The sequence below is a fragment of the Symphodus melops genome, assembly GCF_947650265.1.
Source record: "Symphodus melops genome assembly, chromosome: 16".
NCBI lineage: Eukaryota > Metazoa > Chordata > Actinopteri > Labriformes > Labridae > Symphodus > Symphodus melops.
In genome coordinates this window covers 11,671,470-11,697,409 of record NC_136706.1, presented here as the reverse complement: position 1 = coordinate 11,697,409, position 25,940 = coordinate 11,671,470, and the positions used below count along the sequence as shown (strand labels likewise).

Below are 25,940 nucleotides of genomic sequence, written 5' to 3'. Positions count from 1 at the left end.
AAATCCAATTTCACTACACCTGTTTTTTTTTTCGTGTTCCCCCACAGGAATTTGAGATTGACCTGGAGGGCTCGCAGACCCTGAGGCTGCTCTGCTACGAGAAGTGTTACAACAAGACCAAGCAGAACAAAGAGGATGGAGACAGCACGGACCGCATCATGGGGAAAGGACAGATCCCGGTATGACATGACGTCAACCCCCCTTTTTTTCTGCAAACCCACCATGAGTCATTACCGATAGGCGGTTATGTCACTGCGACTGCCACAGAGCATGAAATCCAAATTATTGCTCAATGGTTTAAACTGGGCATGATGTTACCAAATGGCTTGTTAGGTTAATTAGCCTGTTATGTAATAGTAGTTTGGGGTCAGGTTAAATGGAGGGTGTCATTTTAATATTAGAAAGTGATGATGTGTCACTTTGTGAAGTAACTGGCCAGTTTGTGATGGTTTAAGATGATGCCATCCAAGCACATAAGGAAATAACATCAATGAAGAGCATCCTGCAAAAATACCAAAACCCTGGTAATAATCCATAGTAAAACCCGACCAGACAACGTCCTGAGCTGTGTGTCTGTGACTAACTGATAATAAAAGCAGGTGATCAGGTTGCCAAGACGACGGCAGCCTGCACTACAATGCCAAGTGTCACTCAATAGATCAACAGAGAGAGAGAGGGAGCAGAGATACAAGACACAGAGGGATACAGGCAGACAAAGAGTCTCTGCTTTGATTTATGATAACGATTCTTATACTCCTCAACACAAATCAAGTTGGTGTTTTGGGGTTTTTTTTACGTTCATGTAGCTCTACGTAACACTGCTGGGTTCACACATTTAATCGCTAAAATGTTCTTTTCCTGGTTTCAGCAACATGTGTAAAATACATGACCATTTTTTCAAGTGATATCTACATTAGCCAATCAGTGAAAACAATGGTGTACCGTTAGCTTTAACATTAACCTCTTCATCAGCAGTTTTTATACAGATCTGCCCAAATCTCAAACAACTGCATACAAGTATCCTTTTTTTTTCTTTTATCCCAAACTGTGATTTACAGTCACACACTCCCCCTAGTGGCTCCTTCAGTAATCCTGCTCCACGATCAGTTCTATACAGATGATGTCATTCAAAACAAACCATGCTGAGAAAGTTGCCGAGCAGGATTTTCATAGATCCAGGGCAAGAAACGGCCGTCCCTGTTTTCAGTAGAAGCCACTGACACTGAAGAACCCCACAGATCGTCTCTGTTTTACAAATCAGATGAAGGTTTATGACAGGGGGCCTAATTGAATTTCATGTGTTCTGTAGAAACATATTTATTATGAAGACTCTGCGATGGCTCTGCTGTTTTCATAAACGGCTCAAACCGCAAAAGCACTCTCAGCACTGAAAGATTCAGTTATGAGAAACATGATCCAGCTTTGCATGCAACCAGATGGGCCTTAGCCTAGGTAAACATACAAGATACAGTATACAGTGTGTGTGTGTGCGTGTGCTAGGCTTTTATTGGCCCAGATGGCATGTCTCTTCAGATCTGAGTGTGTTTGTGCATTTTTTTTATTTTTTTTTGTAAATGTTGTCTCTTCAAACAAATGTTTATCATAGACAGGAACAATAAAGTAAAGTGATGAAACGAAATAACAAAAGCATTGCACGACAGTGGTGGGAAGATTTCTACTGTTGTTGTTATTCTATCTTAACTGTGCCATATCTGAGCAGTGTGGAAGAAGAAAAACTGCATGTAAAGATGATGTAAACCTAACACAGCAAGCAAATATTGAAATTCATTTTGGTGGTATTATATATGTACTCATGGGGAAAAAAAAGTGAAAGTGTGACCTTTCACGTTCCTGATTTTTCTGAAGTTATTTCCTAATATAAGGATTAGTAACAGACTTAGAAACACCTTTGTTATTGGTGGGATACGAATACAAATTTTTTTACTCTCGACGCTTTCCTTATTTGTGTAGACCTCGACAGGAAAATTGGAGGGGTCTCAAATCATGGGGAAAAAATCTGCTAAATGATGTTGAACTTTTCTCTATTATCCATATAGGTTATGTCTTAACTAAAGGATCTGATTTGAACAGCTATTGAAATAAAGGAAGTTAGACCATTTGAATTACCACGTTTGATTAAAAAAAAAAAAAAAAAAGCAAACGGATGACCGTCTTGAAGGATTAGCTACAGTCAAGCAGTTTAATATTGCATACATTTGACAGGAAAAAACACTTAATGTGCTGTCCTTGTCTATCATCCAGCTGGAACCTCAGGCTCTTGAAGGCAAAGACTGGCAAAGAACAGTTATTCCTATGAACGGGGTGAGTACATTTAAATAAACTATTATTAAAATACTTTTTCTGTTTTTCCTCTCTGTATATTAGAAAGCTTTACAGATTTTATTGTGTCCACTGATTCTGTTGCACCTATACAGTCTGACATTCAAACAGCAGTAGCACAAAGCAGAATATTCACAGACTTCTGGAGGAAGTTGTTCAGCATTTGATTTCTTTGGGAAGTCCACATCTGGCTTTAACGAAGCACAATATCCTCCAGATCATGAACAGCTATCACAGATGGATTTCAGGCTCCTAGATGGGCTTCCCACTATGTAAACCTGCCTCAACTGTAAGCTCCTTCTTCCTGTGTCAGATTGAGGTGAAACTTTCCATCAAGTTTACCACCCGAGAGTTCAGCCTGAAGAGGATGCCCTCACGGAAACCCATGGGTGTTTTTGGAGTCAAGATCTCCACGGTGACCAGGTGAGTTTAACACACAGGAGATACTGTGCCTCCTCTTAGAGAAATCATCTCTATAGCTCTCCTCGTTTTCATCCGTCTATATGGAAGCATGACTCTTTTTGTTATTCCAGTGGTGTTCCTCAGAGCTCTATTCTCGGCCTCCTTTTCTCTTGTTCATTGACTAATCTTCCAAGTATGCCAATCTGCCAGGCCTTTTTTAGACACCTTTGCCAGACTTCAGCATGTTTTTGAACATTTATAAAAAAAAAAGTATTGAAAGTCTTCAGGTGTTATGAATGTTTATATTAATGCTAAATGGGCTGCCTTTATGAACCACTCAAAGCGCTTTACACTAAATGTCCCAGGTCAACCATTTTAACGCGTCATGCTCACTACATGGTGATGTAGCTGGTCACACCAAAGAATTCTCGCACTCTCGCACACTTAAGGCTTCTGGGAACATCCACTTGTCTTGTTTGGGGTCATTTCGAGACTCTAGCCAATCTCAGCTGTCATCACGAAAGGCGTGGTACACTCTGGACTGGTCAGCAGCCAGACATAGGGCTGACCTACTGTATGGAGACCAACGGCCATCCATGCTCACATTCACACCGATGGGCAATTTAGAGTTACCAATTGATTTGATCAGCTTATTGTTCTACTGTGGGAGCAAGCTGGAGTACATAGGGAGAACCCACACATGCATCCTTAGAACATGCACAAAGAAACGCTCCTCATTATTATCATTACATTTAACCCTTAGGGGTGCATGAAGGTCAAAGAAAGATTTGTAGAATATTTTTCTCTTTGTCAATCATTTCTCATATGAACAATTGTGAGGTAGAAGAGTCAAAATACAGAATAAGGCTGTTTTGGGGAATTGGAGGAGAGAATGTAGTCTGTTTGTTGTTTTTCTTTTATGAGTGACATTGAGGAGTGTTGAAGATAACAATTGGGTTAAATATACTCAACAAAAATATAAACGCAACACTTTTGTTTTTGCTCCCATTTGTCATGAGATGGACTCAAAGATCTAAAATTCATTCCAGATACACAATATTACCATTTCTCTCAAACATTGTTCATAAATCTGTCTAAATGTGTGATAGTGAGCACTTTTGCTTTGCTGAGACAATCCATCCCACCTCACAGGTGTGCCACATCAAGATGCTCATCAGACACCATGATTAGTGCATAGGTGTACCTTAGACTGTCCACAATAAAAGGCCACTCTGAAATGTGCAGTTTTGTCTCACAGCAAAATGCCACAGATGGCGCAAGCATTGAGGGAGCGTGCAATTGGCATGCTGACAGCAGGAATGTCAACCAGATCTGTTGCTCGGGCATTGAATGTTCATTTCTCCACCATAAGCCGTCTCCAAAGGCGTTTCAGAGAATATGGCAGTACATCCAACCGGCCTCACAACCGCAGACCACGTGTAACCACACCAGCCCAGGACCTCCACATCCAGCAGGTTCACCTCCAAGATCGTCTGAGACCAGCTACTCAGACAGCTGCTGAAACAATTGGTTTGCATAACCAAAGAATTTCTGCACAAACTGTCAGAAACCGTCTCAGGGAAGCTCAACTGCATGCTCGTCGTCCTCATCGGGGTCTTAACCTGACTCCAGATCGTCGCCGTAACAGACTTGAGTGGGCAAATGCTCACATTCGATGGCGTCTGGCACGTTGGAGAGGTGTTCTCTTCACGGATGAATCTCGGTTTACATTGTTCAGGGCAGATGGCAGACAGCGTGTGTGGCGTCGTGTGGGTGAGCGCTTTGCTGATGTCAATGTTGTGGATCGAGTGGCCCATGGTGGTGGTGGGGTTATGGTATGGGCAGGCATCTGTTATGGACGAAGAACACAGGTGCATTTTATTGATGGCATTTTGAATGCACAGAGATACCGTGATGAGATCCTGAGGCCCATTGTTGTGCCATACATCCATGAACATCACCTCATGTTTCAGCAAGATAATGCACGGCCCCATGTTGCAAGGATCTGTACACAATTCTTGGAAGCTGAAAATGTCCCAGTTCTTGCATGGCCAGCATACTCACCGGACATGTCACCCATTGAGCATGTTTGGGATGTGCTTGACCGGCGTATACGACAGCGCGTACCAGTTCCCACTAATATCCAGCAACTTCGCACAGCCATTGAAGAGGAGTGGACCAACATTCCACAGGCCACAATTGACAATCTGATAAACTCTATGCGAAGAAGATGTGTTGCACTGCATGAGGCAAATGGTGGTCACACCAGATACTGACTGGTTCTGAGTCCCCAGACCCTCAATAAAGCAAAAACTGCACATTTCAGGGTGGCCTTTTATTGTGGACAGTCTAAGGTACACCTATGCACTAATCATGGTGTCTGATGAGCATCTTGATGTGGCACACCTGTGAGGTGGGATGGATTGTCTCAGCAAAGCAAAAGTGCTCACTATCACACATTTAGACAGATTTATGAACAATGTTTGAGAGAAATGGTAATATTGTGTATCTGGAATGAATTTTAGATCTTTGAGTCCATCTCATGACAAATGGGAGCAAAAACAAAAGTGTTGCGTTTATATTTTTGTTGAGTGTAGATTGACAGAGGCATCATGAGTCGGTCAAGAAATCAGAACAAAGAAAAAAACTCCTTCATCAAAAAAAAAAAAAAGGGCCTCTTTAATCATACCATATTAATGCTGACAAGTGTTTTACTCAACACCATGCTTGTTGGTAATCATTACTGTTTGTGTCCATCCAGGCGGGAGCGCTCCAAGGTGCCCTACATTGTCCGGCAGTGCCTGGAGGAGATAGAGAGGAGGGGTATGGAGGAGGTGGGCATCTACAGAGTATCAGGGGTGGCCACTGACATTCAGGCCTTGAAGACTGCCTTTGACACCAGTGAGTACATGCTGCCTTAATGGATATAAAAACATAGTCATTGTGCAGGGTTGGTTCAAGCTTGAAATATGTTTTATTAAGATAACTGTCATTGTAATAATATTATATTTAAAATGTATGCTAAGAATTTTTTTAAACATTTTTAAAACTCCTGTCTTTGTTATAAAACTGCAACTACTGTGCAAAGGTCTGAGGAGATTTATTTACCTTCACCTAAAGGAAACCCCGGTTTTCATGCTGTTTTACATATCAAGATCAAATATTGCAAATTATTTATTGGTCTCCTCATTTTGACACAGTTATTATTTTTCTTTGGTAAATTGACAACTCTATAGTTTTTTCCATTTTTGCTGAGCACAATATGTGTTTAAAAAACGACTAAAGCTTGTCTCATATTGAAACCTTTCACAAACAAAGACAGGGTGATTTCATAGACTGAAGTAAATAAAACTCTAGGAGATTAATTTAAGTTTTACATCGCGTCTTCATTGGGACTATTTTGTGTTAAGTGAGTGTCTTTCACCCAAAAAAAACAACAGAAAAATAAGATTATGAGGTTATCGCTGCTGGAGGTGTTTCCCTGTCTCATCGTTGTCCCTTGTCCCCTGTAGACAATAAAGATGTGTCAGTGATGATGAGTGAGATGGACGTGAATGCCATCGCCGGGACCTTGAAGCTGTACTTCAGAGAGCTGCCAGAACCGCTCTTCACTGATGAGCTCTACCCCAATTTTGCAGGCGGCATCAGTACGTCCATTTCCAACACTGCTAATTTGATCATAATAGATGCAACTTTCAAACGTCTTAAAGGGAAGTCCTTCACTGCGAGGGTATGTCAAATCTTTCTTCCTTTCGTTCTGCACAGCTCTGTCTGACAGTGTTGCCAAAGAGAGCTGTATGCTGAACTTGCTGCTGTCACTGCCAGAACCCAACCTGGTCACATTCCTTTTCCTTTTGGATCACCTGAAGAGGTATGAACAAGTACAGAAAAAAAACACTTGTGTGCATAATACGCAGCCATGAATATTCACATGCATGGACGTGCATGTACAACAGCAAGCTGCAAATAGCACATACTGCATGTTAGTGTCTCGGATTGATTTTCAGTCCTTTTCCCCTGTCCGTGTGTTATCTAACTTTTGATAAAATCCGTCTAAGTTGTGTTTATTACAGCTAAGAATATTCTATCATGAAACACTACAAAATGTTTCTGAGTATACATTTGCCTTGTTAGCTCTATTCTGTCATGCTGCTTTTATACTACGAAAGAAAAAAGCAGGACAAGCAGGTGGGATGGCATTGAGATGCGGGTGAAATTTGTATTCTGGTTACTATGGCGACGTTGAATGAAAAGAGGCTGGAACATAATGACAGCACTTACAAGATAGGCAGATACATGTGTTTAAAAGCATTGCCTGAGTTTTTGATGGGGCACTATGCAGTGTTCAATGTTACTTTTTATTTAAAAAAAAAAAAGAAAGAGAGATACAAATGTGCAGCAATGGGCACACTTGCCTACAGCAGGAATTACAGGAAGACTATAAGGTAATATAATAATAATCGGTACATATGTACAGTATGTCATAATGCAATGACACCTATCCTGTCATTAATATGTATTTATATAGCTATGAGGACCATAGACGGAAGGAAGTTTAACGATTAATAAAATGGCCACATGCTCTCTCAGCTGACTTTATAATGAATCCTTTCACCACAAATAGAATCTTATAAATGACAGTGGTCTACACAAAACACTCAGATCACTCAGATACTTAGTAGACATGTCTTTCTCTCTCGTTAGGGTGGCAGAGAAGGAAAGTATCAACAAGATGTCTCTCCACAACCTGGCTACCGTGTTTGGGCCGACCTTGCTGAGACCTTCAGAGAAGGACAGCAAGATCCCGACTAACCCTACGCAACCCATCAGTATGGGAGACAGCTGGTCCCTGGAAGTCATGGCACAGGTGAGCCACACGGATCGTACTTGGGGAATGTAGCACCTTAAACCGTAAGTCTACATCAATGTCATTTTTATTTGGCAAACTTTTGACTCTTCTCTCGTTTCCTTCCAGGTCCAGGTGTTGCTGTATTTCCTCCAACTGGAGACCATCCCCACCCCAGACAGTAAACGGCAGAGCATCCTCTTCTCCACTGAAGTATAAAGCAAACGCAGACTCCACTGACCTGAGATTTTAACCATGAAAGGGGTGAAAGAGACAAAGCTGTGGCTCAAAGTGAGCCTGTATTAGTAGGTTTTTTGAATTGACTTTTCAGATTCAGTAAGGCTCCTGCAGCTGGAAAGGATTGTTACTGGCGATGCCTGCTCCCTTAAACACAAGGGGGCGCCATTGGGCCTCTGAAGCTAAGAGGAAGAGCCGTCCTTAGAGTTCATATCTGTCATTACCTGATGTTTAGATACATCTGCCTTCTACATTTCTCCTACTTGTTCTTTGTTAGTCTAAACCCTGAACTTCTCATGATCGAATGGTTTATAAATCAAGAAATTGTCAAAATCGGTTTGTAAAAGACCAAACAGTCTGGATTCCTGAAAACGTTTTTCAACAAATCCAAGTCCTATCTCTCTTTTTTTGGAGGGATTGTTAACCATCTTTGTTTGTTTTGGTAAAATCGTCTGATCTGTTTATCCGTCTCAAACATCACATCCTGATGAGGACAATTCAAACGTAATCTCAGCGCAACGATCCTGAAAAGACAAAGAAGAGACTTTATGACGTTCGCTAAAGAAGACCATCTAAAGCTGCAACAACACTAGCTTTTTTGTTGTTATTTGTGGAGAGCCAACACATGTTCATTTAAGTGTTTACAACGTAAACAAACCCCCGGTGAGTGTCGGAGACAAAACCCTAAAGAAGGACTGCACGGGGAAAAAAAAAGAAAGAACCGGACCACGAAAACAAAATTCCTCTGTGTTGTTTGTGTCAGAAGTTAGTCTCCAGCTTAAATATCCAGGAAGCAATATATTTTCTAACATAGGAGTTGTCTGTGGTCCATATCCGTGCTGACGAAATGTCCTGCTTATTGTAACAGAGGACATCTTGCCAAAATTAACATGCTATTTGTTTCTCGGAGCAAAGGAAGCTGCTGTATTTACATATACAGTATGTACATAAACTTAAAGTTGTATTTTTTGTCTTTAAGTTAACAGTATAACCATTGATGCTATTGTTATAATTTATTCCGGGGCCTTTGTGGGGAAAAAAATCTGTTTGTTTTACTATGTGTTTGATTAAGAAAGTGGTAGGTCTTAGCCTTGACTTCAAGTCTTGCAGTAAATAAGCAGGATTTAGCCTTGTTCTTAAAGAAACTACCCAGCTGTACTATCCAGCCTGTCAATAATTCATTTAGATATAATTAAGAACACACGTTGTAGTTACGGACTCTATGCTGCTGCAGAAAGAAAGGCACAAGCTCTTTACCTGCTGGGTTGTTCATGGGCAGAGCGTCTCACATCCAGAGACCACCGCCTGTCTAGTGTAGACATTATGCAATGTCATAATACAGCACACACACAAAAACACAAACACACACACTGCATAGTCTCTTTTTATACCATTTAATCTGTGGCTGCAGACTCACACTCATGCAATGCTAGAACTACTGTATTACAAGTGACCTGAGCACTCAGCGTTAATGTACAAGAGCATATCTGTCGGATGTAATGAAGGAATAGGATTTTGTCTTCTACTATTTTTTTTCTTCTTTTTTTTTTTTTTTATCTATCAATGTCTCTTTAACTGCTCTACATCCTGAAGAACCTGGTGTCTAACTCAATAGCAAATTTAAAGGAAAGCACTTAAAATATTGTGTTGTCCTAAAGGACACATTTTTATTTTCTGTGTCCCAAATTAAACATGCAGGCATGTTTTATTTTGACTTTTTTTTTATATCTATATATATAATTTTTTTTATTGCTGTTTTTATTCACAAATGTTTTCATCATAGGCTCTAGGATGTTTGTAACATGAGAGTTTCTGGTTTACACAATTAAGACATTACCATTTTTTTTAACCAATTTACTTGATAAGTTTGCTGAATCATTCTTCGAAACAGCTGTCAGTAATAGTTGCCTATTGCACAGTTAAACATGTTTTAGATGCCATTAAGCAGGAGTGTGGTTGTGACCCCTTTACTGGCAGCTGAAGTGCTTTATAAGGCAGAAGAACAGGAGAACTACAGCTAGAAAGGTCCGATTCGATTGTTTCAGGGAGCATCTGACTATTGTTTTCGGATAGACTTAAAGAGTGGGAGCATGTCCTTTTATAGATAACTTCATTATCATAGTTGTCTTCCCACATGTATCTTCGGCATTAAATATTACCAACGACCAGTCTAGTGGATTTAATAAGGTTCTATGTGTTAACGTCTGTCTTTAAAATACCTTAAAGGGGCATATAACTCAATAACACTCATTGTAACTCCTGTCAAAAGTCAAGTTTTTACCCAAAAAATGGCATTAGACTTAAAAAAGCAAGAGGAGCTATCCATAAAATGTCAAGATGACAGAGCTGTCAAGACAAACACTCTCTTTTACATAACATACAAATTCACCATTACTGCATCAACCCCAAAAATTTCAAATTCAAGCTTTTATTCTGAAAGGATTCATGCCGGCAGTACCTGCACAGTTACGCATCTCTCTTTTTTTCCTACCACTGAGTACTTCTACTCACTTTGGCCTATGGTAGCATGCACACAGGAAAAAAAATCATGGACTCATCTATCACATTTTACAAATCCTGATTGCCTACATTTCTCTACCCTATCGTGCCTATGGACACTCTTTTGTTTTGCGCCTGTGATATTCTTAACCTTGCTCGGCCTCCCGTTGCCTTTACTGAGGACAGCCACAAACTCCTCATCTCTTTACGTCTAAGACAGGACCTTAAATTCAAGCATGGTCTTAGCTCATACTGAACTTTACTCGCCACCTTCATCTGACTGTATCGAAGTCAGTGTTAATTAGGGCAAAGGACACAATTTCTTTTTCACTTCCTCAATTCAGCGTATAAAATTTCAGCTCTTTAAATGCCTTTTAATCTTATTTATTTACCCTATTTGGTATAGGAAGTTCTAAGCAGTCTATTTATTAACAATATATTGTCATCTAAAACTGAATAAATGTTAGAAAATGTGTCATTTTATGTTTGGGCTTTCTTTGGGAAGATGTTTGTTTATCCTGTTGAACTGTTTGTCACTATTTCCACACGACAGATGTGTACAACTGCATCAACTTTCAACCCCTACGACGACTTCATCTCTGTAGTCATAAAACAGACTGGCCACTGTGATTGTTTAGCCATCATCAGAATGATCAGGATCTTGTCCATTTTTTGCGAGTCGAAATAACTCAACCGTCTCTTTGTTTTCTGTGGAGTTGTATAATATGTATAATAGTAGAGAGTACATTATTTGGTTCCTGTTTTATTTATTTAATGTGGCGTTAAGGATTGAGCCGGTGCGCCTGTAGTCTCTTCGAAAAGCTGAGCTGTCAGTATGTGGTAGAGGACAAAAAGAGTCTTATATTTGCTCTAAAAATCTGCATTGTTTTGGTCTGTTGATTGTCAGTGTATCTGCATGTACCCTCCATAACACACTTACACACAGAACCTCAGTCCCTTTAGTTCTGTACATGAAAAGTAAATATAGCAAAAGGTTTAATTTCTTGGTGGAAAGATATGGAACATATTGCTCTATATGACAGTTGCAAGTCTCAGTCATTATGTACAGGAAATTGATAATTCTCATCCCATTTCCAATTATAAGGACCCACTGCTGCCAGTCCGATGACATCAAGCTGACTTTGAAAAGATCCCCTTAAGCTTTGGTAAATGTGCTACAGTAGTTTTGTTCTACATCTAACGTAAAGCTGTGGAGGAGACTTGATGACCACTTTCTCTTTGTACCTCCCTCAATTTTTGGACTCTTCCCGTTCAATATTCAATGTTCTGCCTGTAGACCCGTACGAAAAACTGAGTACTGAAGGCAAACAGGTTTGGAAGGCATTTGCAGCCTATGTTTGTACACAAGAAATGTTAAATAAAATCTCCTTGTATCTACATAATATAAAGTGTTTGAGGTCTTTTTTTTTTTAAAGATTGATTTTCGGGCTTGTAGAGACGGAAGCATGGATAGAGTCAGAGAGATCATAGAGTTGCATTCTTTAGGGAGAGAGAGAGAGAGAGAGAGAGAGAGAGAGAGAGAGAGAGAGAGAATAAACGTAATGTGGGAAATGAGTTACAGGCCGGATTTGAACCCGCCACTGCGAGCACAACAGCGTCAGTTCATGGGGTGCCATGCTCATCACCAGGCCAATTGGTACCCCTGATTTTCTGTTTCATTTTTAAAGCCAGCTTGCAGAATACTAGATTTTCAGTTGAAATCTGGAACATTTGTCTTTTATTACATCATAGCAAATACAGTGACACATTTTATCCACCAGCAGAAATACAATCAATTGTTAATGTTAATACCTCAACTGTTGACTTGCCATTTGTAAATATCTTCTTCCTGTGCCAATCATAAACCTTTAGATATTAAACATTTTCCTTTTTCAGATGATTATATATATCTCATCTATTTAAAAAAAAAACATGAATAACTTGTGAAAAGGAAATCTAATTTAGGACCATTTAATCATTGTCGGTCAGACATAAACTGAATCATCATTCTCTGTTAGTCTGAGTTACACAAACCTCAGTTCCACATGAGTGTTCATACTTCTCTAGTTTTATTTAGCTTGTTTTTATGGCACTGCTTAAACTTCTGCAAAAGGCAGTTTCCTTATTAGACAAAGTTTAAGCGGTTGAGATGTGAAGACTGAAAGCATGTAAATTGTCCCACACAGCATATTTACAAACGATGTATTAAAAAAAGGCACGATGAAATGCTTGCCTCAGAAGTCACAGTTGCATAAACCATGGCACCACATAACCTGTGTATAACAAATAAACATATTACTCAGTGTAGCTCCATACACTGTAAACATGCAAACTAAGTGTTCAAGTATTTTGGAAGGTGAATGTCAGTGCTTTGTCTCTTTAAGCAAATACTTTGCGGTTTCCTCAATTTGCGTATCTACGCGCTCTTTTACGCACAAGCTCATTTTCAACCAACCACACAAGGTAGCACGTGGGTCCAGTAGGGGTTTCCTCGCGTTGATGGGGCTGATATATCTCAGAAGTTCCCCTATTTTATCCAACTTTAATTTAAAAAAAATAAAAAAAATTCTGCAGTTGGCGTTACTGTATTGTCTCATTTTCACTGAGCCTCTCCGCTTCGTTAACGTTTGTCTCCATCGATACGTCACTGCCTATGAGAAGATCCATTAACTAACTCTCTCTCTCTCTCTCTCTCTCTCTCTCTCTCTCTCTCTCTCTCTCTCTCTCTCTCTCTCTCTCTCTCTCTCTCTCACTCTTTGTTTGTTTCCATCTCGTTTACTCAGACACAAACACATGCGAGTCAGTCTGTTCACGGAGGATTTACAACTTTCTTTTCTACATCTGTGGTATTTATTTCCCCTTGAAGTCAGTGTAGTAGGTGTTCACTTTACGGTGTCCTTTTGATTGTGTGTGTTCTGGTAGCAGAGAGGTCCTCCGAAACCATCTCTATTCACACCAAAAATAAGGTAAGAAAAGTGTTTTTTTGTTGTTTTCGCTTTTTGTATAATGATTGGCTTGTATTTAAATATTGAATCTTGTGTGCTAGGATAGTATCCAGCACTGTTACTATACTGATGAATTGGATGTTTTACTGAAATTAATAATAAAAAAAAAGTACACAATAAAGCGTTAGAAAACTCACTGTTGATATTAAGGACGTTTAGTCACGATAGCTACTACTACTAGATAGATACAACTATATTGGTGATGTGCTGAAACCTTTTTCCATTGCTTAACATCTTTTCCATCCACTGCAGTGCAATATTGGCTCACATTATGTGTATGTCTCCTTTATCCTATCTGTTTCTACTATCACAGTTCCAAAATAATTTATCAGGACCTCCCTCCCATAGTTATCCACACAGTGTTTTTGCCAAATGTAATACAGTGGCTTTACTCTGTGTTTTCCTTTCACTTTAGTGGAGCTAAGCTGGGACATTGATTGACAGGGCAGAGACAGATGCCCTCAAGCAGGATGTGCTTTTTCTTATCACTTCCTACAAGGCTACTCTATGCACATTCAGCCCTGTCATAATAATGGGGAGAAGCCTTCTGCCAAAGCAGCCAACTGGAAGAAGGTTAAACAAAAAGGCTCACCATGTTCTGACCTGTTGTATCCTAGACTATGGGGGAAAGCAATGTCACTCCATTTTTGTTTTGTTTTTTGTGTACCTTTGCGATCAAATTAGGGTTTAAACTCAAGAGTTGGACGATTTGTTATGCTTCAGTTTCCAAAATATGACGTGTGTATGCTGATTTCTAAATTGCGGTAATGGTTTAAATGGTTTTCACAGCAGAACAATAGAGGAAAACTAGGTCTGATCTGTGGTATGCCGGTAGAGTGAAAGAGTTGTATTTTTTTTTTTTTTTGTTGTCTTTTTGTTTCCACAGGAAAAAGTGCATTAAGAGTGGAATACACTAATACAGTGGAAATTAAGGGGGTGTGGGGGGTTATACAAAGGAGAAATTCCCGGTAATGGTATCTGATTTAAGAGTGAACTTTGTTGATCTAGTAATTAATTTTAGCATGTCAACTATCATGATATAAATGCCCCCTTTCCTGTCTAACAGGGGTTGAGAGTCTGAGAGAGTGGAGGTTTGACTCCCACTATCAGAAAATGAGCATCATAGTGAGTCATAGCCAAAAGGTCAATGAGCAATCTTGTGTTTCAGAGTGATAACCAAAGCATAATAAATCAACTAACTGGTCATTTTGTGGCAAACTCACTTTTTCATATAAATCTGAATGTGTGGATAAGTTTCCACATCAGCGATAACAACCAGGGCCACGTTATGATTCAGTGAAGATTATTGAAATTCCCTTAAACTAACATATTCTGTGTGTTCTGTGTGTGGCCCAAAATAGGTCAGAATTGCCCCTGTAGTGACATAGGATGTTGTCATAGAATCATTTGTTTGCAGTTTAGTCGATCTTACTGAGTCTTATCTTGTCAAATCTTACTCACTGCACTGATATGGAAGGAAATTAGGTAATATTTGCATACAGTAGATAGATTTGCAAAACTTCTTTTTTTTCAAAAACTTTCACCTTTAACATATGTCTGTTTTCTTTTCTACATTAAAGAGTGAAGCAGGTTTTCTATGGACTGTTTTGAGTTTGGTTTTTTTTAAAAAGGATTACGTTTTCACACTAGGCTACAGTCTGGTTATGCTGCCCACTTATATTATTGGTAATATCAAGTATCATTATTATTTTCTGTGTGAACCTTTTTTCAAAGATATAGGCTATATAGACTATGTACTGCTTTTAATTTTATTATTATATTTGTAGCTTTGTGATAAGGACAGAGCTACAGTAGGCTATGTCTTTCCCTGTTTTTCCCTTTATGCTAAGCTAAGCTAAATACACCTTTATCTTCATATCAACCCCAATCTGTGTCTGGATATTAAGAATGATAGCTTATGCAAGTCTAGCGTACTAATAAAAATGTTAAAACATAAAGCACATCAAATTGTAACCAAATTACTGTAGCCTTCTGCTAACAGGCGCATACTCAAAATGTGTATGTTCTAAACAAACAGAACTCTTATATTAACTACAGAAGAGGGTAGTATTATTGATTTGTAGCTAATGTTAGCCTTGTTCTTTATTTTCAGACATGATCTGGAATCCTGTTTATTTTTCTCACTCCGAGCTGTTATACAGTAGTAACCTGAATAACTTGGCCTACATTTCATTCAGACCCTTTGTGAAGGTAAAGGTTGTGCCATTCTTAATCTGCTTAGTCTACAATGTAGGGGAGTTTAGCTAAATACCCTAAAAAATGCAGCACTGCTAGCTTAACAAGGTACATCAGTGTTGTTAAATTGCCTTTGAAATGTAGAGGGGTATTTTTTATGAGATTTTGCAAGGCGTGTACATCAGTGAATGAGTGTATGGATGGTTTTGGGAAACTTTTCCTGAAATGAAAAGGTTCATTGTTGGACCTCTTTCTCTGCCCCTGTGTGTAAAACAAACTCCCCCGTGTCCTGAGAGATAAATGGCTTTTCAAACCATGTGTGTATCTGTGTGCTATTCTGCAATCAGTTTGTACAGTTTATACCACTGATATTGTCCTCTCTCTCCTTTTTTCTCTCCACAGACCAATGCTCCTAGTTTGGCAGCCTCCCAGGCACTTTCTCCCCAATATTCTGCTCCTGTCTGCGACCGGGTTAAGCTAAATTAAACACAAAAGAAACAAAGCAGTTGCAAAGACAAAGAGGAAGGCTTACAGGCTGGTATAGTGCGTCTGAAAGAAAAAGATACAAGTGAAGTCAGGCATTGCAACCACGATTTTTGTGGTGGGAACTTCCTTCCTTGGCTCTCCTCCCATGACACAATCACTCTTCTCTTGAGTTGTACTGTATGGTTTGGCGAGCAGGTATTTTATTTAAAAACAAGACAAGTGGCAAGTCTGTGGGATGAAAGGGCAAAAAGGAGAAAAAACTAACCATGATGAGGGGTGACCACCAGCTGGTTTATATTGTCCTGGAGCTGGTGATCGCTCTACTGGCTGTGGCTGGGAACGTCCTGGTCTGCTGGGCCGTCTTCCTCAACTCCAACCTGCAGAGCATCACCAACTTCTTTGTGGTTTCTCTGGCAGTGGCTGATATTGCTGTGGGGCTACTGGCAATTCCCTTCGCTATTGCAATTAGGTATCATAATTTTTTATTGTTTAATGTATATATTTTTAATCGTTTCAAATGTATATGTATGTAAGAAATCAATCCAATCGCATAATAGTTAAAAAATCTTGTTTCAGGTCATATGCTTGTGGCCATAATAACAACAATAGTGCACTGCCCTAGGAGAGTTTGTTTGAGATAGCTTTAAAACTGTCGGAAACCAGTTTATAATCAAAGGAATATTGCTTACTATTTTTGCAAGACTGTTAAAAAAGGCAATTGGTAAATATATTTTTATCACCTGCACTTTTTTTTCTTTCCATCTAAAAAAAAAAAACAGCTTCGGCTTTTGTGCCAACTTCTTCGGCTGCTTGTTCATCGCTTGCTTCGTCCTTATCCTCACCCAGAGCTCCATCTTCAGCCTTCTGGCAATCGCCGTGGACCGCTACATCGCTATCAATAATCCACTCAGGTAAGGGGGAAAAAAAGGCCACAAACTCTCTCGGAAGTGCAACATTTTATACATAGGCTACTGCAGAACCAAGTATATATCTCTGTCACTGGCCACAATGAGTAAGAAGCCCGAGTCGTACCACCTGCCTACTGTTGTCGGGGTCGTGTTTACATCATGGACAGGACGACATTACATAAAGGGCTATTTCAGTCAAGGACTAGGGAAAATAAGAATATTCTAGCCTACTGCTTATTTGGATGCCACTTAAGTGTGTTTAGATGCACTATGGAGTTTTGTTAGAGAAATGTGAAAGTTTAAGAATTTACAGATTCTGTATTATATGATCTTAACTAAAAAAAAAATAAAAAAAACAGGAACATTTCGTACCTGGATCGCTGATAGAAGACAAAATGCTACATAAGAAGTTATGGTAATGGGACTGCACAGTGAAACTGTAGCTCTCTTGGTTGCTTTTCAGCTCCAAAAAAACACCTATTTTTCGATGAATAAAGTTTGCATAATTTAGTTCAGAAAATAAAGGATAGAATTGTTTCACTTCTCCAAATTTCACTGCGAAATCTACACTTTTAACCAAAGTGTGCTAACATTAGCCTGCTGACATAACAATGCAGGGCACAGACAATTATCACTTGAACAAAGGATAATATGTCCGCCGCTTGCTCTTAATGAGGCTTGATTACCGTGCGTTCTCAATTAATTAAAAAATATTTATTTTATTTTATTAATTTTTTTGTTAACATAGTATAATAATACAGTACAAGAGGACTTGAGCTTTATTTTCATGCTGCTGTTCTCTTTTTGCGTGACAGGCAAGAGAAGTTTGTGTGTGTGCGTGTTTGTGTTTGTGTGTGTGTGTGAGTGTGAGTGTGAGTGTATGTGTGTGCTTGTGCGTGCGTGTGTGTGTGTGTGACATTACACATTATAAGCTGCCAAAGTGCATGCAGAGTGGCACAGCAAACACATTGAATTACAGAGAGATCTTATTAAATTAACGCTATCAGGGCCGGTTGTGTGTAGACAGAGACGTATGCCTCTACAGACTTCATTAGGTTACAGCTCGTGTGCTGCTGGAGGGATTAAACCATCTGAAGGCTTTGATCATTTTCAACCATATAAATCCTCACCAATCACATACAACATCTTTTCAACAGCATGCCCATTTTAGAGCTCATAACAGCATTTTGAAACAGCTACTGTATGTTGACACATTATTGACTCACATAGTTCACGTGTGTTACAAAATACATTCTGTTCAGTCATATATGCGTCATGGGTAGACAATTTGCTGTAGTAAGACAGAGCAGGTGACACATTTGCATAAGCAGTTTCATAACAGTGTATGTGTGTGTTTGTGGCTCACCCTGGTGCCACCACCCTGGCTCTCAAGACCAGAGCTAATAATTCATCGTAGTTAGGGTGCTTAATATAGCCTACTGTCTGCCACTGCACAAAAGAGTTCAGACACATGAGACAATGGTTGTAGGTGGGGTGATGTTACCAGGAATATGTAGTTATCCATGCTGATTTTCTATTTTTACTTCAATGCCTCAGTCTGGAAGAAAGCAATGGTGCAGATACTTTTTTAAGCTACAGCCTCCGTGGAGGTACATTTAACCATTTTTGTCAGGTACTGTTGTGATGCCTGCTTCCATGTGACTGTAGTTTTGTTTTAAAATTATTTAGATTTGGAGCAAAAAAGACTTGTAGCATCTTAAATATTTAGATTTAAAAATGTCAACAACCTAACAAAAAAAGAAAGCAAGATGTATCACCTAGACAGACAGACAGACAGACAGACAGACAGACAGACAGACAGACAGACAGACAGACAGACAGACAGATAGATACTTTATTGATCCTGATGGAAATTCACCTGTATCCAAAAGACAGACTGGGTGAAGAAACTTGTATATAAAAGCTTACGTCTTTAAGCTCAGTCGTCATCTTTGTCACAACAATCAATGATTTGTCATTTTTCTATTTACGCCAGTGCTGAAATTATCTCATGTGACCAAGCAGGTTGACTAATGTTTTACAGCTATGAGTTTCCAAGAAGTCTCAGCTCAGTATCAAGTTTGTGTGATGGTAAATACAGGAAGGAAATACCCTGTGATGCAGATTTACAGTATACATTCTCCCCATAACGCTTGCAGAGTCATGCAAGAAAACACAGGAAGAGCATACAGAACTTGACTTTATGTGGTCAATGTGTTTGAAAAATACGGCCATGCAACGTTTCAAATACATCAGAACAGTTGTAATCTTGCTGAGACGACCATTGTCTCCATTTTAATTCTCCAAACGTTGACTTTGCCACAGATCATTATGAGATAAGTAGAAATAGATGTATCCGTGATGTTCTGCTTTCCTCTGCTTCCCCTTTCAGATACAACAGCCTGGTGACTGGGCAGAGGGCAAAGAGTATCATTGCATTGTGCTGGTTCCTCTCAGTAGGCATCGGCCTGACACCGATGCTTGGATGGAACAGAGGTGGGAGAATGACTTGGGTAAATGTGTTTTAAATGCATCCAAGTGTGTAACTCGAACCTGTAGTAAAACATGTTTGTGACATCTTACATGTCATTCTTTTCTGGGGAATTTTGTTACCGTGAATATGTTAATGATCGATTCAACCAACTGTTATTTAAAAGCAGGAAATCTGAATTTGAATTAATGCAAGTTATTACATCAAGGTGTCTGTAATTCTACTACTTAAGGCAAATTTACAAATTGTGCCACTGACCTCAAATGTACCTTACCAACAACAGTAGATATTGGGCAAGTATACTGTAACAGCACTTGTATAGTCCTGTAGTCACCATTTTGCATTAGAGTTCCCAGTTCCAGTTCCATTGAGTTCCAATTCCCCAGTGTATATGCATTGGCAGATATGCCCAGCTTTAAGCCTAAATATCACTTTACTCACCACACATCCAAATCAACAGACTCTTGAGAACATGCGAGGGAAGAGCACATTATCCTGCTTTAGTTATAAGACAAATACTTTACAATAATGCATTGAGTTGACACTATAAAAAAAAGTTAAAATAAATCCCCTCTGGCTCTGCTGTCCAGGTTGGAATGCCACCGCTGTCGCCAACACCAGCAGCTGCCCTGAAGGCCTGACAGTGTGCCTGTTTGAAGAAGTGGTAAACATGGACTACATGATCTATTTCAACTTCTTCGGCTGTGTGTTGGGGCCCCTGATGGTCATGCTGGTCATCTATGCAGATATTTTCTTAGTCGCGCTGCGCCAGCTCCGCCTCATGGGACTGAAAGTTGCAAACGCACCTGCACCCGGAGAAATAACCTCATCATCTGGCCCCTCTCGCTCCACCCTGCAGAGAGAAGTGCATGCAGCCAAATCGCTAGCCATCATTGTGGGTTTGTTTGCTCTGTGTTGGCTTCCCCTGCACATCATCAACTGTTTTAACTACCTGTGTGTGAACTGTAGGCGCCCGCATGTCTGGGTGATGAATATTGCCATCATTCTTTCTCATGCTAACTCTGTTGTGAACCCACTGATTTATGCATACCGAATTCAAGAATTCAGACAGACTTTCCGGCGGATCCTGTACCAGCACATCCTCAGACGTAGGGATCGTCATGGTTTCATGGTTGGAAATGGTGATAGTAGAAACGGCATTGTACGGACTTCCTCTGGTAACAGTAAAGAAGGTTCATCGTGTAGCACAATAGTGAATAGCTATGTGCTTGATCCCAGTCCTGATGGGACTCCAACAAAATCTATTCGGGAAGCCTCCTGCCACTGGACAACAAATTTAGACGGTGCACCGGGCAGCTATCTACCCAATGGACAAAAAATTATGGGAAGCACTCTTTCAGTAAGGCAGCAATGCATCGAGGGATATACTACTCAGGATAGAAGAGAGAGTGGAAAAATCGATGTGTTGGAAGTGAAAGAGATGGGGAGTTGCATTTCTTTTGTGAATGTTCAGGCTCTCTCTGTCAAACAGACTGAGTGCATAAGCTCGCCAGAGTTCACAGAAGTGTCATGAAATATTATTATTATATTGCCATCAAACTATGTATAACTGCATAACTGTGACCACACATTGCATTCAAAAGGATGAAGCCCCAACAAATCAACAACAACAACAACAACAACAACAACAACAGTAAATCTGCTTTAGATTTCTTCTTGGCTGAATGTCAGTTAAAGTGCTTTTGTAAGTGCAGAATACCTTGCTTTTACAATGTACCGTCTTGCAATGCAACACTTTAAACCTATCAGAACTTTAAACACAACTTTTGATGATGTTGCATCAGCTTACACGTTTAATGCTCCTCTATATTTATTTATTATTACGAGCAAGTGGATAATAAATATATCCTATTTCACTGTTTTTCCTAAGCAAGGTCACTGTCTGCTAAAATTCTCAATAAATTTCAGTCACTACCATCTGAGATTTTTACAGCAAATCTAGCTATACACACCTGCATGCTACTCCATATTGTTATAGATGAAGCAAGTAGGCTGAACTATTGGTCTGAATGTAACAAAAACAGTCCTGTCTGAAATAAGTGGTTTTGTACAAGCTTGCTTTAAGGCAAGCATAATCCTTGTCAAAGACTAAATGTGTCAAAGACCTACGATATACAGAGGCCGGTTACCATCCAGCCATCCAAAACAAAGAGCATGTTTGCCCCATATAAATATCAATCAATATGCTTGTTGTGTGGCTACTCTCAGAGTCAGGTTTGCTCAAGTGGACGGCAGGGGAAAAAAAAAAAGTACACTCACCCATACACACTTAAAGTGCATTCACATAAGCACAGACTACTCAGCAAGGTGTTTACAGAGTAGCCTGGCTGCTGACGCCAGTCAATGAGCCTAATGCAATGGAAATCAAATGAAGGCTCATAGGATGATGTCTTTTATTATGCCATTATGCTTTCTCTTTCCTCATTATAAGTCCTGCCATTGCAGGAAAGGCCTGCATTAAGCAAAATTTACCTGCCTCGTAGCAATCCCAGAGACAGGTTTCTAGAAATATCAAGTATATTAATAACTAAGCGCATCAGTTGTATATTACATTACAGTGTGTGGATGGAATAATGCCATTTGATATTGATGCTTTGTTTTTTTGTGGTGTGTTGATATGTCTGAGATAAGGGTTGTATACATTGAGTAACTGTGTGACAACCTCCAAAAAGAAAAAGAAAAAAAACCCTCCAAATATACAAAGACTGGAGGACGCAAGCCAAAGCAGGCAATAAATCTACCACAAAGAAGCAACCATTTGTTTTGTACACACACAAACAGCAGGAGATGCTAACATAGAGTACAGAAAGACAACACATGGTACTTTTATAGGATGTCATTTGGTCATAATATGTATATATATGTCTGTGTGTGTGTGTGTGTGTGTGTATGTGCTTGTTGTGTGGCTTTTGTGGCACATGATAAATGTTTTGCATTTATCATGTGCAGCCACTCTCTTAGAATAACAAGCAAGCATTAAAGCAATGTTTGTCAGAGGAGCCTCATTCCTTTATCAGGCTTTTGCAATGAAATGGATCTGCAAAACACATCAACATATGGGCATCTGGGATGTTATATCCAATGAAGAAGACGTTATGCTTTATAGATGTTGCGAGGTGAAATTCAATTTAAAACTTTGTTGTTGAACATGCTACACACAGCTGTAGTTATGTCTGTGGGCTCACATGTGTGACGTTACTGTATGTGCAGTAGAATATATATTCCCAAACTGCATTAACTTTTGCAGTATTTTATCAACTTTTGTATTACAGCATTGATGCTGTAAACAACCTAATGATACATTGCAGGTTTCTGATAAACAGCTGACATCTGAAGTTAACGTTTAAGAGTTTATCTTCTCTGACAAACTTAAGCGTATTATTAAGGAGATATTATTATTCTTATGTATGAACTGAGAAAACCACCATCCCCACAATGCATTGCAGAATGTAACCGGAAACACTTTCGTGACCCTCTGTTGCATTGTGGGTAAGCGGAAAAAGGCTCCAAAAGGTAGGCGATAGCGACAAACGCACGTTGCAGAGTCTTCCCAAGAAGAAACAACAAAGAGATCAATTTAAAGGACAAATTAAGGTAAAGGTCTTAATATATATGATGATATTATGTTATTGTGCTGTTCGCAGGGCCGTGGTGTCTGTCTGTAGTGATTAAAAGTGATCATTCATTCAGTCTTTGTGCTTCCGTCTGTTTGTCGAAGCTGAAAGTTTGAGATCTAAAAACGTTTTAAATCGTTTAATTGATCATATAAAACACATTGGTCTCGATTTATTTGGTTTTTAAGTGTATATATTCTTTAAGTTTATGTGGAGATGGTTTAAATATGTCGAGATAGCATTACATTGTTTTCAGTCTGTTTGTAGCTACGTTAGCCACCTAGCTATTGAGTTCTCGTGTCGGGGATTAATTTGTTCTAAATTTATATAAATTTTAACATTAAATCTCACTATTGGTTTATGATTCATGTGATTAATCCATTAAAAGTTTTATGCACAATGCTTTAAACTCACAATTGAACCAGTTCAGAGCTAATGTAGTATGCTAACAGCTTTCCCATTTTAAATGTTTTATCATTTTAAATGTTTTTTATTCAAAAAATGTGTATTATTTAAATGTGTTTTAACATTTTAAATGTTTTATCATTTAAAACTGATTTAAAAATAACAAGGTGACGTTCAAAGAAGGTACTTTTCTTAGGCAGTATGTACATTTTATTACTAGAAATGATTAAGTTAAACTGGGAAACCAAGGCATCCAACAGCTCTGTATAAATACTGCTACTTGATTTTTTTTTTCCCCGCAGACTTTCTGAAAAAGAAAAATGTCCATTGGCGTACCGATCAAGGTCCTGCATGAAGCAGAAGGACACATTGTGACCTGTGAGACCAACACTGGAGAGGTGTACAGAGGAAAGCTGATCGAGGCTGAGGACAACATGAACTGCCAGGTAACATCAACAGTAAATGCTTCTTCATAGTCTGATTTTATGCTCGTCCCTGATCTGCTCAGTAGGAAGTACTAACCACATATTTAAAGATGTGACTGAATACTAACCAGGGGAGAGGAGACACCGTCTTAATCGGTCAATATATGGTGTGCAAATGCCAATAATTAGTATTGAAGCACTACCGCCATTGTAGCTACTGTTGGTGGTTACGTGCATTACCTTGAATCAGGGATTCAAATTCAGACCCTGTTTAGATGGAAGGAAATGCTAATGTGCCATGAAACAAGGAATGTGACCCACCACTGTGTATTCAGGTCAACTTGCATTACTACAGTGACACGTGACCTAAATCACTTTTTCCTTTTTCCTACAGATGTCAAACATAACAGTCACTTATCGTGATGGCCGGGTGGCACAGTTGGAGCAGGTCTACATCCGTGGCAGCAAAATCCGATTCCTGATCTTACCTGACATGTTAAAGAATGCTCCGATGTTAAAGAGTATGAAGAATAAGAACCAGGGATCTGGTGCTGGAAGAGGCAAAGCAGCTATTCTCAAAGCACAAGGTGATTGGCTCTTTTGGGTTTTTTTGCTTGTTGAGAAACGGACAGAATTTAGAACTGATGTTTCCATGGGGCCTACAAAAACAAACTAAGATATTAGAGATAGGATTCACTATCATGTTAGTTATTTTTAAAGCATGTAATTGCTGCAACTTGGCGATGGGAGGAACGTCACACTGCCCAAACAGCCTTTGTATATTTTCTACCACACAGATTTACAGTGAGGCATGTGTGTGACAGTTCAAATACAGGAGATGTTATGTCAGGAAACACCACTTGCATGTGGATAACATGTAGCGCTTTGGAAAACGGATTCCAAGATCAGGGTGGCCCCAGTTTAGTTGCTGTCAATATAGGTTTCTTGCACAGAATCACAACTTAGTATTATTTCCCATGTACACTGTTTTTGCCCCAAAACGCACAAAAAACATTCCTTATGTGCAAATGTGTTTGGCAATGAAAACGATTCTGATTCTATGTATCCAACTTGTAGGTGACAAACCTATATATGTTCATTTGGGCCAGACACAATAACTGAGGGATGTCAGCAGCTTCTCATACTGCATGGATTACATCAATAGTGGACTGAATATGAATTCTGCTTAACTTATGATATGACCACACTTTAAAAAAAAAAAAAAAAAAAAAGTTGTCTTCTCTCAAAATTACTCTTGCTTCACTGATTCTCACTAAGGTATCTTTAAATGCAAATTAAGATAATGTTGCAATTGTCTTTTTTAACACGTTAGTATTTATATTATCCTAGTTTTCTAAAACATGTCCTTGTTTTCTCCTTTCAGTGGCTGCAAGGGGTCGGGGTCGTGGAGGAATGGGAAGAGGCAACATCTTCCAGAAGAGGCGATAACTCCTCAAGCTTTGTCAGAAATATTGCTTTGTATAGTCCTATGTTTTTTTTTTGTCTTTTGGATTGGATATCTTTGGTATTTTTTTTGCAAATGTTATGATTTGCAGTAAGTTTCTTTAATTTCATTTTTTTTTAATGAAAATAAACATTCGATTTGAAGAGTCTTCTCCTCTCGTTAATATTCCTGACTTGTTACCATTTCTATTTTTGTACCCACTGAACCTTGGATTAACGTGATCTTAACTAAGCCTTCATGGATCCAGTTAAATTTCAAAATCCTCATAGACCCAACTGGATCATGCATTATGTATATCTTACAGTATAGTATATCCTCAGCCAATGTCTGGAAATAACTAAATTTTCTTGATTCGTGCTTTGCTCAAGTTAACAAACTATGGTTTGTGCAGATATTTTGCATACAAGAACTATGAGGGTATCATATTAAGTGTAACAGGGTTTTTTTGTCTGTTTTAAAAGGTCTTTTAGATCATATACAAATATACAGGTACATTTATGCATACAAAATCATATCAAAATGGAAAAAACCTTACAATTGCAGATTTTACCCATTGTGAAATGCATAAATTACAAAAATGATATGTTTGGGTTATTCTGT

General features: G+C 39.1%; 3 protein-coding genes across 3 annotated transcripts in view; all 3 read left to right on the top strand.

Moving 5' to 3' along the window:
- Nucleotides 1-11,733, top strand: part of LOC306837247 (breakpoint cluster region protein-like) — an 86,412-nt gene extending 74,679 nt beyond the window's left edge. Inside the window, exons 16-23 of the mRNA XM_079364847.1 lie at nt 48-179; nt 2,263-2,322; nt 2,654-2,763; nt 5,504-5,643; nt 6,255-6,389; nt 6,508-6,613; nt 7,447-7,609; nt 7,718-11,733. Of these exons, the coding sequence (XP_079220973.1) occupies nt 48-179; nt 2,263-2,322; nt 2,654-2,763; nt 5,504-5,643; nt 6,255-6,389; nt 6,508-6,613; nt 7,447-7,609; nt 7,718-7,807 (936 nt within the window). The 3' untranslated portion in view covers nt 7,808-11,733. The remainder of the gene's footprint in view (nt 1-47; nt 180-2,262; nt 2,323-2,653; nt 2,764-5,503; nt 5,644-6,254; nt 6,390-6,507; nt 6,614-7,446; nt 7,610-7,717) is intronic.
- A 1,496-nt stretch (nt 11,734-13,229) lies between these two features.
- Nucleotides 13,230-21,348, top strand: adora2ab (adenosine A2a receptor b). Its single transcript, XM_079364846.1, has 5 exons — nt 13,230-13,290; nt 15,928-16,480; nt 16,791-16,922; nt 19,312-19,415; nt 20,001-21,348. The coding sequence occupies exons 2-5, from the start codon at nt 16,278-16,280 to the stop codon at nt 20,942-20,944; spliced, it is 1,383 nt and encodes a 460-aa protein (XP_079220972.1). The 5' UTR covers nt 13,230-13,290; nt 15,928-16,277; the 3' UTR covers nt 20,945-21,348.
- A 1,550-nt stretch (nt 21,349-22,898) lies between these two features.
- snrpd3l (small nuclear ribonucleoprotein D3 polypeptide, like) lies at nt 22,899-25,488 on the top strand. Its single transcript, XM_079364097.1, has 4 exons — nt 22,899-23,025; nt 23,753-23,896; nt 24,270-24,462; nt 25,260-25,488. Exons 2-4 carry the CDS (start codon nt 23,771-23,773, stop codon nt 25,322-25,324), a joined length of 384 nt encoding a protein of 127 aa, XP_079220223.1. The 5' UTR covers nt 22,899-23,025; nt 23,753-23,770; the 3' UTR covers nt 25,325-25,488.
- The last annotated feature ends 452 nt before the right edge of the window (nt 25,489-25,940 follow it).